The following is a 17,223-nucleotide window of genomic DNA, read 5'->3' as shown; positions in this document are numbered from 1 at the left end:
CCTGAAAATAGCAGTGAGTCTTTCTTTGTCACAGGAGTTGGTATTACGGGATTTATTATAGTAATTTAAGGTATTTCTTTTTATCTGAGGGCTTTTATCTCTGGGCTTTACAGTGTTCAAAGGACATTAATTGTAAAATTTACTTTCAGTTTACTTAATTTTTAACTCTATTTTAAATAACCTATAGGGGTTTTTTTTAAGTAATGCCATACAGATGTACCAGAAAGGGAAAAGCCATACAATCTTTAGATATCCTCCTATATGTGTGATTGGTGAAACTTCTTTACAAGCTTTGCCAAAGGTGTAGAATAATGTGTGTCCATCCAGCAAAGAAGTGCAGGGGGAAATTATTGTAAGCTCAAGAGGAAACATGTTAGGCAGGGGTGCCCCATGTTTTAAGGCTGCCTCTGACAAAACAACTGAACTAAGTATTCCTAAAGGAATCTTGCATTCTAAGTAGCTATCAATAACATTTTTACTTAGGAACCTTTATTGTTTACTGCGTGTCTGGAGAAAAAGTAAGTATTAGAGATAATACAAGTGTATTCTCAAGCTGCTCAGGCATAGGCACAGATGTCTTGATGCAGAAACCTATTCCATATGCACAACGTACTCCAGATATTCTCTTCTCTTTAAAAGAGAGCTGTAGTACGGCATCGTATTTTTGTCAGTCAGAGACCTTAAGCACAGGGACAGGATAAGAAAGTCTGACTACAGTTCTCACAGAAGGACCGAAGAGAGAATCTGTTTCCTGTTACAGGTATTTGGTAGCAGCTCCTGTGCTCTAGTCCTGATCCTCCATATGCTTCTTCAGCTATTAGTGCCAGGTGCCCTCCCGTGGCTTGGAGAAAAGTGTTTCCATAACTCAGGGGGGATGATGCATGCCTTAAAATACACAGAAAGATAAGTACTGCCCCTTGAGGCAAACACTGCTATTGTGTGCAATTGGAGAAAAGCTGACAGGGGATCTGGACAGTACATTATCAAATGAAATTACAACAAAAAATGGAAGAATTTATTTTCAAAAAGTACATTGGTGATTTTATTTCTCTAAACTGGAGAGTTATATAATGCAGTATAAGATAGCCATTTATTATACATGCTTGGATTCAAAAAGAGGCATCTCTGCATACTAAAAGCACCATTACTAAAATAAAACACAGTGGAAGGATTATTTACTGTTGTATTTTTATTATTAATTTGAACCTGGCAGAAAAATGTTGATATTTACAGAATAATACAAAAGTGCAAGCCTGTAGGAAATGGCCTAATTATTCCCAAAGTTCAGACTAGAAGTAGGAATAAAGGAGTATTTTCATTTTTTTCCATCTTTCCATCTATTTTTTAGTAAGTAAATAATACTTAATTCACAGATGCAAGTATTGTAATAGGTTTTACATGAATGAAAAGATAGTATCATAAACTGTGAAGTTGAAAATCTGAAATGAGCAGTGTTTCCTATCATAGTCTAGATAATACTGAAGAAATACAGCAGGAAAAATAATGTGAAGATATGAGCAAAAAGGAGACTCTCTACATTGAGTTAAATAAAAGAATTTCACATAGTAAATATCTGTCAGCATTTTCCCCTAACACCTCTGGAGCCAACATTTCAGCCATGCTTATTTATATAAAAATACATGCGTACTCCCCCCCCAAAAAAAACAAACAAAAAAGAAACTGTAACACTTTGGAGGGATTTTTGGAGGGAGTATATATGTGTGTGTATTTATAGAAATCAATGAACTCTATATTTGTGAAGAGAGGAGACCATTATCTGGGTAGGAATATGCAAAGCTGGCATAAGATTTCACCAATTCATAGACGGGTTTTTTTTAGTTGGAACATACAGGCATTTTGTCAGACTACATGTTGGTATGTGCATCTTTTTCTTGCATATCCACAGTTGCTTCTGGCCCACTCATTCTGTTTGAAATACATAGCAGGTTTTGTCTTTTCTTCCTCAAGTAGAAATAAACTATACTTCCAGCTCCAACTATAGACAGGGCTAGAAGAATGAAGAGCCAAATGATGCCACCGGAAAGTACTTTCTCCATTTTTGGTTCTGTAAATGAAGGAGATGGAATCAACACCTTTGATCTTAAAAAATTTCAAAGTCTAGTAATAAATGGGATTTCTTTAACCAGAAATCAGACAAATGCAATATGCATGCATATTTTCAGTTAAAGAAGTGGGTTTTGTTTTTGTTTTTGGTTTTTTTTACTAATAGAACCAACCAAAATACAATTAAATCTGATCAAACCCCAGTTTACTTCAGAATAACCTCTATTTCCTATATCTAGATAGAGATGATGTTTATGGACTCTTTATTTTTAAATACTCGCAAAATTAATACTTAGAAACTATATAATTATATTCTTGTTGTATTTGAACATCTCCTTATAATTCTACTTAAAAGGAAGTGCGCTTACCTGTATTTCCTGTTGACATCTTTGGGCTTTCAGGAGCTTTTGGAAGGAAAAGAAAATATTTATTCTGAGTTGTAAAAAAAAAAAAAGAGTATTTAAAACTTCCTAAGTCCAGGTGCTCCTGACGATTCCACCTACATTCACTTGCTGGTGACAATTGCTCTCCCAGAGAGATGGAGCTAAGCACGTGTAAACCTCTAGTAGGATGATAGGCTCATTCATTCCAAGAGCATCTGACCTCCTCAGTCGAGATACCCAAGAAGACATGAAATTAGAGGCAGATTTCTGTTTTCTCTAAAAGGGTTTTCAAATACGTTCATTTCTGAGAAACTGCCCACAGGATCCTTAATCATTTTAAGGTGTTTTCTGAAGCAGGAAAAGTTTCCTGAATGAAGGTCTTGAGTGTTAGAGATGTATCATGACCACGTTCCTTGAGCTGAAAAGGATCTTCTGTGAGTTTAGTCCCTTCTGTCAGAGACAATCATTCTGTGTGGATGTGGTTCGTACGGTAATTGCACTTCCTAAACTTAGCAGGTAAGGGAAAGGTGAAGAGAAATACGAAGTTTAACCAAATAAAATGTTCGTGTTCTGGACCACTTTCATTTAATCTCAGTTGGTAGTCAAACTCACGCATTTTCTTGCAGATGATAGTTTTGCTATCATGAGCGTACCAGCATTTTATTAAACATGATTCTATCACACTGTAGATAAAAAGAGTGCCACAAGAATGTATTCCGCTGATCCATCAGTTCAGAGGACACTAATGAAAGGAATCACCAATTCCAGCATTTCTACAACACAGAGTTTTCATTGCCTTCATCAGAACAAGATTTTTTTTTTAGAATATATTCAGCTGGAATTAAACAAGCTTAGATTGTGTGATATTTGAGGGAAAATTCTACTGAAAACTGGCATTTTCTTAAAAATGAGGAGTTTTTGACCATTCCTTTGCCTGAACATAGGGGTCTGAAATATTCGTGGTGGTTGCATGGGGCTGATGGTAATTTTACAGGACTGACTGACAGGAGATGCAGTGTTGTAAGGAGGCAGTCAGAAGCCATGTGGGGCTCCTTAGTATTTAGGCAGCTGAATCCTGCTACTAGGGTCTATTGGTTTTGCAGACAAACCCATAATGTTTTACATTTTTACATTATACAATGAAAATACTTTATGAGGTATTACTAACTTTAATGTATTAGAAATATTACTTACTTTTTGGTTTTTTACAGATATATCCTTTTTTGAAAGAACAGACATTGGTGTTCCAGTAGCCAGACAATGCACATATTTCTCCACACTCTTTATGTCTTTTGTTTGAAGGTTCTCCCATTTGCCAGTTGACAAAATGCACTGCAGATTTGTCTGTCCATACCCACTGTCCTAATATTTAAAATGAATGTATATGTATAAAATACTGTGGTTTAGACAGATAGAATAACTTGTGATGGGGAAAACAAAAGTTTATAACATGAACAGGTAGTTAAATGTTTCAGTTACATTTCTAAGCAGATGTAAGCATGCTTTGAAATAAATTTTGTATATTTTTTGTGTGTACTTTCAAGTATACAAAGATGCTTTTTTTTAATATATCATCATTTTGCATGATACGATAACATATGATTAAATAATGAAGATATTACCTCTGTCATTTGCCTTTAGCCCTATCCAAAAGTTTGGTGATTTTCCATGGAGTATCTTAATGGTGTCTGACAGAAAGTTTGCTTCAGTATAGTCTCCTACTGATACCAAATTAGCAGCTGAAAAAATATTAATGAACACATCATGATGTCTCATTTTCTTACAGCTTAAGTCAATAAACACATATAAGATATGCAAAAAGATATAAAAGACACTGATTCTTGCATGTGATATTCTTCAGTCTCGTTATGGTTATTATGTTGCTATATTGTATTTTGAGCATGACTGTGAGCTGTATGGATGCAAATCAGCCCAAAGACATGGATTTTTTTTTTAGCCTTTGGTATTTTAGAGAAGAAAAATTGTTCTTCTGCAATACTTTTTGGACAGGTCCAACCACACCCCAGAATGTGATTACAAGTAGGCTGAAAGCGGTACGCATGATGAAGTCGGCACCATGCATGTTGCCATTATAGCTCTGTCACCCACCAGTGGCTGGGCAGCATTTTTGGCAGTGCATAATTCTATGTACTGCAAGGGTAGATAGGATGTGTAGGCAGCTAGAAGTTGTGGTCCAGAAGGTCTCCAGAAGTTGATTTATAATTACCATGTGCCCTGGCATTACAAATACACAAAGCTGTGTTAGGGTCATCAGGAAATGACCACCTTCCTGGCCTGGCCAAAGGGTAACGTGTAGGCAAGAGTGTAGGAATTTAGAATATGGACCAATGTCCAAATGCAATCTTTTATTCTGGTATTTGTGTAATGCTTACTTTATCTAATAATTATGTGATTTATTTTTCTACAGAACCATTTCAGGAATTCTGTTGTCACGCAGCTGTAAAGTAAAATGCCTTTGGAAAGCTACTTTTTCTGTTTACTCAGTCATAGGTCAGTGTTTTTATACATATGAGGAAATGCTGCTAGAATTCCTTGTATTCTCTCTTACAATTAAAAGACTATCACTCAGAAACATAGTACTAATGTATAGGATGCTTTGTATTGTTACTCACACTGAAATGTGTGCTGCAACACAGCAATTCTCAGTGAACAGTCAGGAGAAATCATAAATGTGGAGTAAAGTGTCTTCCTCTCCCCTGATCCAGCACTGGGGACTGTTCCAGAGCAGGAGCTGCATGGCTGCGTGTGTTTTACTGGTTCATGAAAGCTAAATGACTCCTCCATCTCGTTTGTTGTCCAGCTAGTTAATCAGCTGTGCCCTGGAACTAACAGACAACTTTCCTATGTGTTTGTGTCTCCTAGTTTACACTGTGTGTGGGTTCACTCTTGTTTGGGGCTCGGAAAGCTAAACCCTGCAGTCTGTGCCTTAGTGGGACTCTAAAAGTGTTTATCTCCCTGCCCAATTACTGATTTCCATAAAACCAGTAGGAATTCCATATTTTTGAGATACTCATATTTCATTTGGTATTTGAGATATCGGATGCCTCTTATCTCTGACAAAATCCAGTTTTATTGTGAAAAAGCATGAACAGAATTTTCTCAGAAAAGCATTAAGTTTGAAGTTTTAAAGTATTTAAGATTTGCTTAGCAATATCACCCATTATTTTATGTGTTTAATTACATCTTCAATCTTTTTAAAAGAAAACACTTACCTAGTCGGGCACATTCCTGATGAGCTAGAGACCAGCTTCTTTTCCTGGAGGCCTCAAAGTAATAGCAGTAACCATGGAAAGGTATCCAAGATTTGTGTCCTCTTGATTCAGGGCATTTTCCAGGAAGTTGCGGGGGCTCAGTAGGGGCCATTACTGATAAGGGATGAGGTAGTGGAAACACAGTTATTTTATGAAAATTCTTTTCCCATTATCCTAGTAAGGCAAAACTAAACAGACTGTTTTCTGTTTGTCATCATAGAATGAAGCATGTTCTAAAAAGAGCTTGAATATGGCCTTGTTTTTGTGTTTGAGAGCTATTCTACTTCATATTTATTTATCAAGGTGATTAGGAAGATCATAGAATCATAGAATCTTTGGTTGGAAGAGACTTTTAAAGGCCATCTAGTCCAACACCACCCCCCCTGCTGCAGTGAAGCAGGGACATCTTCAAGTAGATCAGGTTCTTCAGAGCCCCGTCCAACCTGACTTGGAATGTTTCCAGGGATGGGGCATCTACCACCTCTCTGGGCAACCTGGTCCAGTGGTTTGTCACCCTCACTGTGAAAAATTTCTTCCTCCAATCTAGTCTCAATCTACCCTCTTTTAGTTTAAAACCATTACCCCTTGTCCTATCGCAACGGGCTCCGCCAAAAAGCCTGTCCCCATCTTTCTTATAAGCCCCCTGTAAGTACTGGAAGGCTGCAGTAAGGTCTCCCCAGAGCCTTCTCTTCTCCACGTAATCATTTTTGTGGCCCTCCTCTGGACCCACTCCAACAGGTCCATGTCTTTCCTGTGCTGAGGGCTCCAGAGCTGGATGCAATACACCAGGTGGGGTCTCACCAGAGAGGAGTAGAAGGGCAGAGTCACCTCCCTTGACCCGCTGGCCACGCTTCTTTGGATGCAGCCCAGAATACGGTTGGACTTCTGGGCTATGAGTGCACATGGCCAGTGCATGGCCAGCTTTTTGTCCACCAGTGCCCTCAAGTCCTTCTCAGCAGGGCTGCTCTCAATCCCTTCATCCCCCAGCCTGTACTGATACTGGGGGTTGCCCCAGTTGAACTTCATGAGGTTCACCTGGTCGCATTCCACAAGCTTGTACGGGTCCCTCTGGATGGCATCCCATCCCTCAGGCTTGTCAACCACACCACTCAGCTTGGTGTCATCTGCAAACTTGCTGAAGGTGCACTCGATCCCACTATGTCATTGATGAAGATAGTAAAGACTACTGGTCCCAGTACGGACCCCTGAGGGACACCACTCACCACCAATCTCCATCTGGACACTGAGCCATTGACCACTACACTCTGAATGCGACCATCCAACCAATTCCTCATCCACTCAAAAGTCCACCCATCGAATTCATATCTTTCCAATTTAGAGAGAAGGATGTTGTGCGGGACCGTGTCAAAGGCCTTACAGAAGTCCAGATAGACGACATCAGGAGCTCTTCCCTTGCCCACTGATGTGGTCACTCCATCATAGAAGGCCACTAGGTTGTCCAGGCAGGCCTTGCCCTTGGTGAAGCCATGCTGGCTGTCTCAAATCACCTCCATGTGCCTTAACATAGCTTCTGGGAGGATCTGTTCCGTGATCTTCCCAGGCACAGAGGTGAGGTTGATGGGTAGATAGTTCCCAGGGTCCTCCTTTCTACACTTTTTAAAAATGGGTGCAATGTTTCCCTCCTTCCAGTCACCAGGGACTTCACCTGACTGCCATGATTTTTCATACATCGTTGAGGGTGGCTTGGCAATTAGATCAGCCAATTCCCTCAGGACTCCAGGATGCATTTCATCAAGGTCCTATAGACCTGTGTATGTTCAGGCTCCTCAGGTGGTCTCAAACCTGATCTTCTCTTACAGTGGGAGGGACTTTGCTCCTCCAGTCACTATCTTGCAGTGCATCCCGTCGAGAGATGTGGGAAGAGACACTGCCAGTGAAGACTGAGGCAAAGATGTAATTGAGTACCTCAGCCTTCTCATCTGTTGTTACCACTTTGCCAGTCTTGCTCATCAAAGGGTATACACTTTCTCTGACCTTCCTTTTCTGGCTGGCATACCTGTAGAAGCCCTTCTTATTCTTTGCATCCCTTGCCAAGTTCAGCTCCAGCCACGCCTTGGCCTTCCTGACCCCATCCCTACACAACCAGACAGTGTCCCTGTGCTCTTCCCAGGATACCTGTCCCTGCTTCCACTGCCTGTGTATTTCCTCCTTGCCCTTTGGTTTGCCCATCGGTCTCCACTCAGCCATGCCGGCCTCTTGCTTTCTTTTCGTGATTTCTTACACCCGGGGATGGAGAGCTCTTGCGCTCTGTGGAAAGTGTCCTTAAAGACCTGCCAGCTCTGTTCTGCTCCCTTGTCCTTGAGGGCAGCTTCCCGGGGGGGCCTGTTGACTAACTCCCTGTAGAGCTGGAATTTTGCTTTCCTAAAATTCAGGGTCCTGACTTCACTCTTTGCCTGTCCCCTGTCCCTCAGGACTGCGAACTCCACCAGTGCATGGTCACTGCAGCGCAGGCTGCCTGCAATCTTGACTAGGTACACTAGTCTATAAGAAGTATAGATTCTGTCTAATGATGCTTTTTGTAATGACTAGTCAATTAAATATTCTGCTGGTTTTCTGGCATAAATATCTGCCTAATTAGTTAAAACTGCTGTTTTAAAAATGTCTTCTGACACTTCAGTCTCATTTTTTGACAGGATCAAAACCTTATAGCAGAAACTGTGATTGTGAATGAGAGTGTTGCTATAATTAAACATGGCTTGCAGAATTATTTATTAAACTGCATCCTGAATAAATTCCATAGTGATTTTTATAATAGGAGGATTTTGGATGAGAAGTTAAATGCAGATGGAACAAAAATTAAATATTCTGCCCAGTTATATCTTCTTCCTGTGAGTCTTCTACAGTCTATTTCTTTCCCTGTTTAGGACCGTTCATCTCTCAAATTAGAGTTCCAGAATATTAAAGTGGAAAGAGACATTATATATCAAATCTGAGGGTTTTTGTCAAATTACAACACCTTAGAATGTAATTTGGCCTGTAATTTTAAATTTTCTAATGGTTCAAGTTCTTCTGTAATATTGACAAAAACAAGAATATTTAGCTAAATTGTGACATCATACTTATATTTATTGCCATAGAAATTATAGAAGTTTGTGCTTGGAAGGGTACTCAAGGGGTTATTTACTTCATTCTTGTGCTCACAGGTGACATGAAGTTGATACATGGTTATGTCATTTCCAACAGATGTTTGTCCTGCCTGTTCTTAGCAGCCTGTCGTGAGGGATATTCCCTGACCTGACCAAAGTATTTATTAAAGGCTTCTGTACTGATAAAATGAGAAGATTTTTGTTGCTGTATTTAAGTCTGTTACTCCTTTACAACTCATGTCAGACATAGTGAAGAGTTTGATTTCTTTCCTTTCGGGCTCATTTTCAATATTTAAAACTGTTAATCTGGTTCCTCTTAGTCTTTTGTTTCTTAGTCTTTTGACCAACTCCAATTATAAGTTTTCCTTATAATTCTTGTTTCCTAGTCACCTGAAAATCCTAGCTGACTGACAGTCTTTTCAAACTTTGATGCCCCAAACTGGATACAGAATTTCATCTGATGCCTAATCAAAGCAGAACTTATAGAAAGTCAATGACTTTTCTTCATTAGAATAAATAGCTAAGAAATCAATGAGTATTCAATACTTTGTTTCCTAGGCTTTTGGTAATTATTTTTATGAATTGATTTACTTCTGGGAAGAATTCATGCAGTATTTAGAGCTAGTTAGTTAGCTACTCATGTCTTCCTGTATGCTAGCATATAAAACAGGTATTTATTATTGGCTTATTATATTTAGCACAGTTGATAAATCTCCACACCCTCTAATTAAAACACTTATATTCAATTGCTTACCATCTGATTTTTTACAGACAGAAAACAGTTTTTCCTTGCAAGAAGCTGTCTTCCAGGTTCCATCAGTATCTAGGTAGACACATGCTAATGTCTGTTTTGGTTCCCCTCTGGACCACTTGCTGTACGCTAATCTCCATCTGTCTATCCATTGATAGTTGCCATTTGTCTGAAAGCAAAGTTATACAGTAATTTCAAGGCTGCTGAGAGTGACATAGGTACTACACAGGATCCTCAAGAGGACTCTCATGTAACCAGTATGGACTCATGTGCTTACTGATGCCAGCTTTTTGTGCTTGTAAATGCTGACTGCAACAAGATGTACTGTGTCTGTTATACACAAGTATGAATGCAGAATGTGTTTTTCTGCCCCTCCACCCCCCAAGTATCTAATATTAATTCAGAGCATTTTTCAAGCATTGGGAAATAGAAGGGAGAAAAGAAAGGGGACATGAGCAAAGGCATAAAACTGGGAATCAGCTAAGACATCATGTTGGTATGACCACCCTGCATGGAAAATGGGACTGTGGGTGGGAGTGTTCTTAATAAGCAGCACTGATCATCATTGCTTTGGTTGTAGTTATCATGACTGTGATTCATGGGGAAGAGTGTAGCCTGTCAAAACACACCTACCATCCAAATGTTCACCATCCCCTGTCATACAACTGATGTAGATATCTCACAAACAGAAAGAATTTTTTTTTTCCTCATAATATTCTAACTTCTTAATGGGAGCAATTACACCAATTGCATTTTCAAGTTAAAAAATACATGCCATATCATATAGCCTCCAGATTCCTTTAACTAATTTTTACTGCTATTTCTGTCCACAACTGTATTTTGCTACTGCTATGATAAATAAAACCACTCTAGTAGAATATGTGAGCATAAATACACATGTAAAAAACATTCCTTCGCAGGTGTCAGATGTGCAACCTTTGATACCAGGTCACTGATCACTGAGGTACATAAACACATGGCAGGAGAGCAGGTTGTATGTTGTTCCTGGAATATCTTTTATGTTAAAATAAACTCAAAATATGGGAGATTTTACAATTTATATTCGACACCCTTTAAATGACTTCAAACAGCACACAGTGTTGTTATATACTGGTTTGCAGGAGCATTGCCTTGCGCTAAAGCATGTAAGAGTTCTTAGTTCATTAAAATCTCCACTGTATGAGTCTTATTTAAAGAACTCCAGTGTAAATGGGTACTGTACTGATGTAACATCCTGTTTTTAGCACTACACTGGCAGAAATTCCTACAGGTTACAAGATGGGAGCATAAAATAAGATCAGGTCCAGTGTCAGCTTGACTACCTGTATGTGATGTGTGTGTTCTTACCGCATTGCTGTTAAGACCAATCCACAGAGGCTGTCCATATTCCTGTGCAAGTAAGAACAACAGTGCCTGGCTATATGGGTCTAAAATGCTGGCAAGTTCTGAGGCATTGTTATTGCAATTTTTCTGTGCTTCCTCCCAATCCATTTTGGAATGGGCGACAGAATAGCTAATGCCGGTAGAATGGTCAAAAGCAAAGTCCAGCACTGTTGCTGATAACTTAAAGAGTTCAGGATCTGTGGGAATAAGAGAAGAAAACCATCCCAAAAACAGTTAAATCTGGAGGCCACATATTTGACTTGAATAACATCTTCATTATTTACAAACCCAGTAGAAAATTGCTAATGGAATGGGACACCTTCTCATTAGTTGTTTATAAGTAACAGATACCTTCAAAATGACTTTCTGGGTGAAAGAAATATGTTTTCAGCCTCTGGGAATTTTGAATCAATAAATTCACAGGATCGTATTGCAGAGGTAAATTCACACCATAAGTAAAAAATTACACACCTACCCTGCGTGTTTTCAGAATACTCTTTGCGATTTAGCAGCTTTGTGACTATCAGGTTTATTTGGATAAACATAAAACTCACCAGCTATGGTAATCTACAGATCATTATGAACTTACGTAATTAAAATGTTTGTGGTTTTTAGCTAATTAATTACACTTTTATAAATAAAATAATTTTGCTTTCCTAAATTCTGGTATTTTATCTATCATTCCCTTCTTGAAAATGTTCCTAAGTAACACTGGGATGCAAGATGAGCCATTAGGTTTTACTGATCCTTTACCTAAAAAAAAAAAAAAAGATAACTGATCTAAAGCATGTTAAACAAGAAAAGCAATTTTAAGCCTTGTGTTATAAATTTCAAGATTAACTATACAGAACTCACCACTCTTCTTCTGGCATATATACCCTTTGGACTTATAACACTCCTCATTGTTCCATTTTCCTGTGTCATCAGCATGACCTCTCTTCAGAGAAACACAATCAAACTGTTGGAGTAAGGGAAAGAATATGAGTACGTTGATATTAGAAGTTATTAAACAAAGTACTATAACGCCTTGTGTTGTTTCACTCCTTTTTTCTTTGAATTCTGATATTATAGGGTTTGTATTACAACTCTGGAAACACTGTTATCCTTTTCTGTCCTTTCTGGTCTCCTCTGTGGTGGCCAGCTCCACCTTAGTACTGTCTTGTGAATCTTTGTAATCTTCAGCGCAGCCTGCCTGTTCATTTGGTTATTTTTGAGGAGACATACCTGAAAGGCACTATTATTTTCAAGAATTTTCTGTCACACCTTCTGTCTCGACTAATGAGCGACTATCATTAAGATTTTTTATTAAGAATTAAATAAAAATAAATGGAGGTCATGCTTTGTATTTGGCTTGCAAAGCCAACTTTAAATAGTGGTTATTCTTGACAGAATCATCTAAATGATGATCTTGACAGAGTTAACATCAGCTCCAGTTCTTAGAATTTTGCTTCCAGATACACCAGATCAGGTGCTGAGTGCTTAAGAACTTCACGTTTATTACAGCCTGCAACAGCCTACTAAGCTGCCATGCAGAAATTTTAGGAACACCTGTTTTAGTGGCTCTTGACTCTAGTTTCATGGAATCATAGAATAGTTTGGGTCGAAAGGAACCTTTAAAGGTCATCTAGTCCAACCCGCTGCAATGAGCAGGGACATCTTCAACTAGATCAGGTTGTTCACACCCCCGTCCAACCTGACCTGGAATGTTTCCAGGGATGGGGCATCTACCACCTCTCTGGGAAACCTGTGCCAGTGGTTCACCACCCTCATTATGAAAAATTTCTTCCTTAGATCTAATCTAGACCTACCCTCTTTTAGTTTAAAACCATCACCCCTTGTCCTATTGCAACAGGCCCTGCTAAAAAGTCTGCCCCCATCTTTCTTAGAAGCCCCCTTTAAGTACTGGAAGGCTGCAATAAGGTCTCCCCGGAACCTTCTCTTCTCCAGGCTGAACAACCACAACTCTCTCAGCCTTTCTTCACAGGAGAGGTGTTCTACCCCTCTGATCATTTTTGTGGCCTCCTCTGGACCCCCTCCAACAGGTCCATGTCTTTCCTGTGCTGAGGGCTCCAGAGCTGGACACAGTACTGCAGGTGGGGCCTTATCAGAAGCTCGAGTAACTTTCTGATGTTATTTCACTCCTTTGAAAAGGATCCTCTGAAGGAGATATCTGTTAGTGTCTTGAAGGTGAAGGAAAAAAGTAGAATGTAGCTTTGCACAGTCTTTTTTTTTTTTTTTTTTTTCTTTTCCCCCAGGAGCTTTATTAGAGCTGCAGTAAAGTAGAGCTATATATTGTGCTGTATCCTATATGTCTTCCTGCATGCCTTGGCCAATTGCTAGATGGGCAAGAGCAGAATGAATTTGCTCAGGTGCAGATTAAGCTGGTTGTCTAGAAGTATGATTTCTGGGTTCTCTAGAGGCGTGGATACCAAAATGAAGGGAGGATCGATGGTGAGTGGAATGACATAGTGTGAAGGGCAAGTTCTGACAGCAAAGTATGGAAATAAATGGAAGAATGGCAATGTGGTTATGCAGATCTGTCTATCTAGGTCTGAATAGGTGCAGCATTCTGAGGTTTAATTTCAGTGCTAGCGGTGGAGAGGGTTTGACTGGTTTAGAAAGTAGCTGACCTCTATTGGCCCTTAGCGATTCAATTACAGTTTTAAATAGGGAAGAAGTAGAAAAAAATTGAAATCTTCCTTCCTTCCTTCCTTTTCAAACATGAATTAACTTGTCAAATGTGAAAATATTTCCAACATGTTAAATCCCAAAATTTGAATGTTGCATTTACATTTTCTCCAAAATGAACAGCAAGTTACTATGAAAAAGAAATCTGTATTCAATCTATCCAACCTTTATTCAATCTGTCCATTGATGCAATTTTGCCAAATTATTTGGGAAAATTGCAGCAATGCCGTTTTGTGCTCTGAGATAGCTAGAATACTCAAACATTGAAACTTTTTATTGCTAATCCCAGTGTAAATATAGATGAACAACTTGGAGAGAAGGCTGAGGCAATGTCTGTAGCAAAGTGAGCTGTTTACTTGAAGTGATATTGCTCCTCAGATTTAACTTGATGGTAAACGCTAAACAGTATTTACCAGTTGCAGATTGTGGCCATCTTCTGGATGTAGACTGGGAAATAAAACGGGTTCTACAAGTTTTGGGGAATCTGGAGCCCAGTTTGTATAGGAGACAGCACTTCCATCAGTCCAAACAAAGTTGAGTTCACTGAGTATATCGTTCAAGCCAATCCAGGGATCATTTGAAACATCCTTCAAATGGTAAGTAAGAAAAGCTGGAAAAAAAAGCCAACAGAAAAGTAGATGAACATGTCATCAGTCAAGACATCAGCTCATAAACAAATCCTGAAGTATTTTGTTTGTTAAAGTCCTGTAAATACATTTTAATTAGTATTTGATCAGAAATGTACCGAAGTTTATTATTTCAAGATTATACCAAGACTTTGCCTGTGAAAAGTCTCAGAGAGTGAAAGTACTTGGAACTATGAAGCAAGATTGGAAGGAGGAAAGATACAAAAAAACAGCCTGACCACTGTGTTATTTAATGAGTTCACTTATGTGTTGAAATACACTCAGGATGTGTTGATTGACTGATGGAAATGTGTAGCTGTATACAGCTGCAAGTGGAAGCCTAGGAACATAGGCAAGATGAAAATGTGCAACCTTCTGACATTCTAACTCTGAATTAAGTTGCAGAATTCAGGCAGTCATTTCAGAGAGGTATAGTAATATATCCCTTTCTATTTCTGGCAGAAATAGACCATGGATTCCTTTTCTTTCTCTGTGTCTAAAATGACAAATGTCAGGTCTGGATTTGTTATTTTATGGTAATTCATACCCTATAAATAACACAAAGCAGTTTGCATGGAACAGGAGGAAGCAACCCTTAGCATCACTAGCATGCCCTAGACAGATGGTTACAGTTCTTCCAAAAACGTTTCATACCATGGCCATATAACCCATGTTAAGTATACATATTATAAAATACTTATATTTACAAACTGTCTCTTTTTGCCATGTTCTTCTTTGCAGGGAATTGCCACTGTATACAGAGTAAAGGCTATCTATTACCTAAAGGGCTGCTGCAGTATACCTTGAACTTGTTCATTAGGTATGCTTGCCAGGTTTCCTCCAAGGCTTATACAAGTTCTTCTTGCAGTATGCCAGTATTCATAGGAAGAGCCAAAATATTTGTAACACTAGGGGAAAATGGGTATAGTCTGTTAGTGAGTGACAGCAAAAGGAATTCATGTTTGAATTACACTATTTTAAGCAGAAAATAGCCCAACTCAGACCCACTAAAAATTTTTCCAAAATTAACAGGTGCTCAGCTCTGGAACCAAAAGTCAAAACCATCCACAGATTTTAAATTTGCTCTGTGTCTTTCTGTGAGGGACTGAGAAAGTCACAACAAAACTCAAACAACCATTTGTAAACCACAGTAGAAGTCTGATGAGAATCTAATGTGTTAACTAACACAGAGATTTTGAGAAGTCATACTCCATCATTAGTAAAAGACAAAGAAGTGCTGACTCTGTAAGAAAAGCTCAGCCCAGGATTTTACGTGGAATCATCTGAACTTTCTGAAAAATGTGTTTGACCTAGAGCCTATGGTCAGTGTGCTCTCATCTGTGTATCCAGCCTTTTTAATTTTACAACTCTTGTATTAATGGAAGTGTAGGACTCGTGATTTCTTAAAAAGTGCATAGTCATCACATTACCAATACACATTCACCCTGAAATGCACTTGGTAACTATGAGTGTGTATAGTGTGCCCTCTCCATGTTCCCAGCTCACCCTCTGCTCTGTGGCATGCCAGTAGCACTGTCAGAGAATTATCTTACATAGTTTGTGGAATATAACAACTCTGACAACTGCAATAAAAATGCAAAAAAGTATACTGGCATAAACTCCACTGGTGTGAGTATCCATGGGTGCTTTCATAACAATATTGTATGTATCATAAAATACAACCCTCGCATAATAAGCACATCAAGCTTGACCCTTTTGGGAAGAGGCAAGTATTACATTGAAGCCTGTTTGGAAAAATTTGGCCTTATTTCTGATTCGTTTCAGCTCATGACTCATTTTATGCTGTAGTTGGTGCTTTCAGTTGAATTCAGTTCAATTTTTTTGAAAGAATACAGCAGTTTTCCCAATGTATCTCAGATGACCACTTCTCAGGAAAACAAAAATTTGTAAAACCCCCATTTTGCAAGAATTAGGCAACTGCTTCAATTTTTAATGCAACCTTGGATAATCAGTGTCAAAAGAGATCTGAGAGAAAAAAGGCCTCTTGTATATCTTTAAGTACCTTCCCAAGGACTAATATCGTTGTACTTAGATGGATGTTATCATACCTGATTTTTAAACAAAAGCCAGTCTTCAGGACATCCTCCTGGAGGTGAAGGTACCACTGAAGGAAGTGTTGCATTTATAAAACTTCTGTGCCTCTCACAGATATAGCCATTTGAAAAACCACAGCTGACATCATTCCACAAGCCTGAAATCGATTTAAATACGGATAATAAGACACTGAATAAGATTGAAATTTGTGGGAAAGTGAACTGGCTTCTGTGCTTGTAGGTTTGAAAGCCATCTGCCTTGGAATGTGAGATAACATGCTTCAGCTCAATTCTACCCATCATCACTGCTTACAGGAGGACTTTGGTCCTGCTGTGACTGTAGAAGTATTGGCCATATGAGATGGCTGATACGGCAACTCCATGACTCCTGAGTAGAACCCACCCAAACAGCGTTGTTGCACCGAAACATGCAAGTGTAAAGTAACACTTTACCAGTGGAAATGCTATAAAATGCGAAACTCCATGTATGTTCTATTCCTTTGCTAACTATTCTCTAATTATTTTTTGAAAGACCAATTTGCTGGTTGATTTGAATAGAACATATTGTGATTAAATTGTCCCTGCATTCCCCATTAAAATAAATTTCTTATATTCCACTTTTATGGCTAATATTGCCCCTGAAGAAACCTCAAATATAATGACTATACTTTATTATGCATATTTTCTCAAATTGCTGGGAAATAATGAATTAAAGTTGGCAAGATATTTTTGACAAATAGGGGAAGAGCAATACCCATAAAAATATGTTTTAAAAATGTTGTGTAACTCACCATCCTTTTTATTTAACACCACACAATTTTCTTGAGCATCTGCAAAGTTGGGCTCACTCTGTGCCCAAGCTGCATAGTGCACCGGGCTTCCATCCATCCAACTG

General features: G+C 38.7%; 1 protein-coding gene across 1 annotated transcript in view; it reads right to left on the bottom strand.

The window, feature by feature from the left end:
- Positions 1-1,837: 1,837 nt before the first annotated feature.
- The window catches only part of LOC309402656 (uncharacterized protein), a gene marked incomplete at its 5' end in the record, with an annotated part of 70,554 nt that continues 55,168 nt past the window's right edge, over positions 1,838-17,223 (bottom strand). The window contains 12 exon segments of the mRNA XM_081996517.1: positions 1,838-2,065; positions 2,433-2,468; positions 3,642-3,809; positions 4,070-4,186; positions 5,681-5,833; positions 9,581-9,746; positions 10,925-11,157; positions 11,816-11,918; positions 14,062-14,258; positions 15,077-15,182; positions 16,344-16,486; positions 17,120-17,220. Coding sequence (XP_081852643.1) covers positions 1,866-2,065; positions 2,433-2,468; positions 3,642-3,809; positions 4,070-4,186; positions 5,681-5,833; positions 9,581-9,746; positions 10,925-11,157; positions 11,816-11,918; positions 14,062-14,258; positions 15,077-15,182; positions 16,344-16,486; positions 17,120-17,220 — 1,723 coding nt within the window. The 3' untranslated portion in view covers positions 1,838-1,865.

This window comes from Phaethon aethereus (genome assembly GCF_964289735.1).
Source record: "Phaethon aethereus genome assembly, chromosome: 2".
Classification (NCBI taxonomy): Eukaryota; Metazoa; Chordata; class Aves; order Phaethontiformes; family Phaethontidae; genus Phaethon; species Phaethon aethereus.
This window is presented reverse-complemented; position numbering and strand designations above follow the sequence as displayed.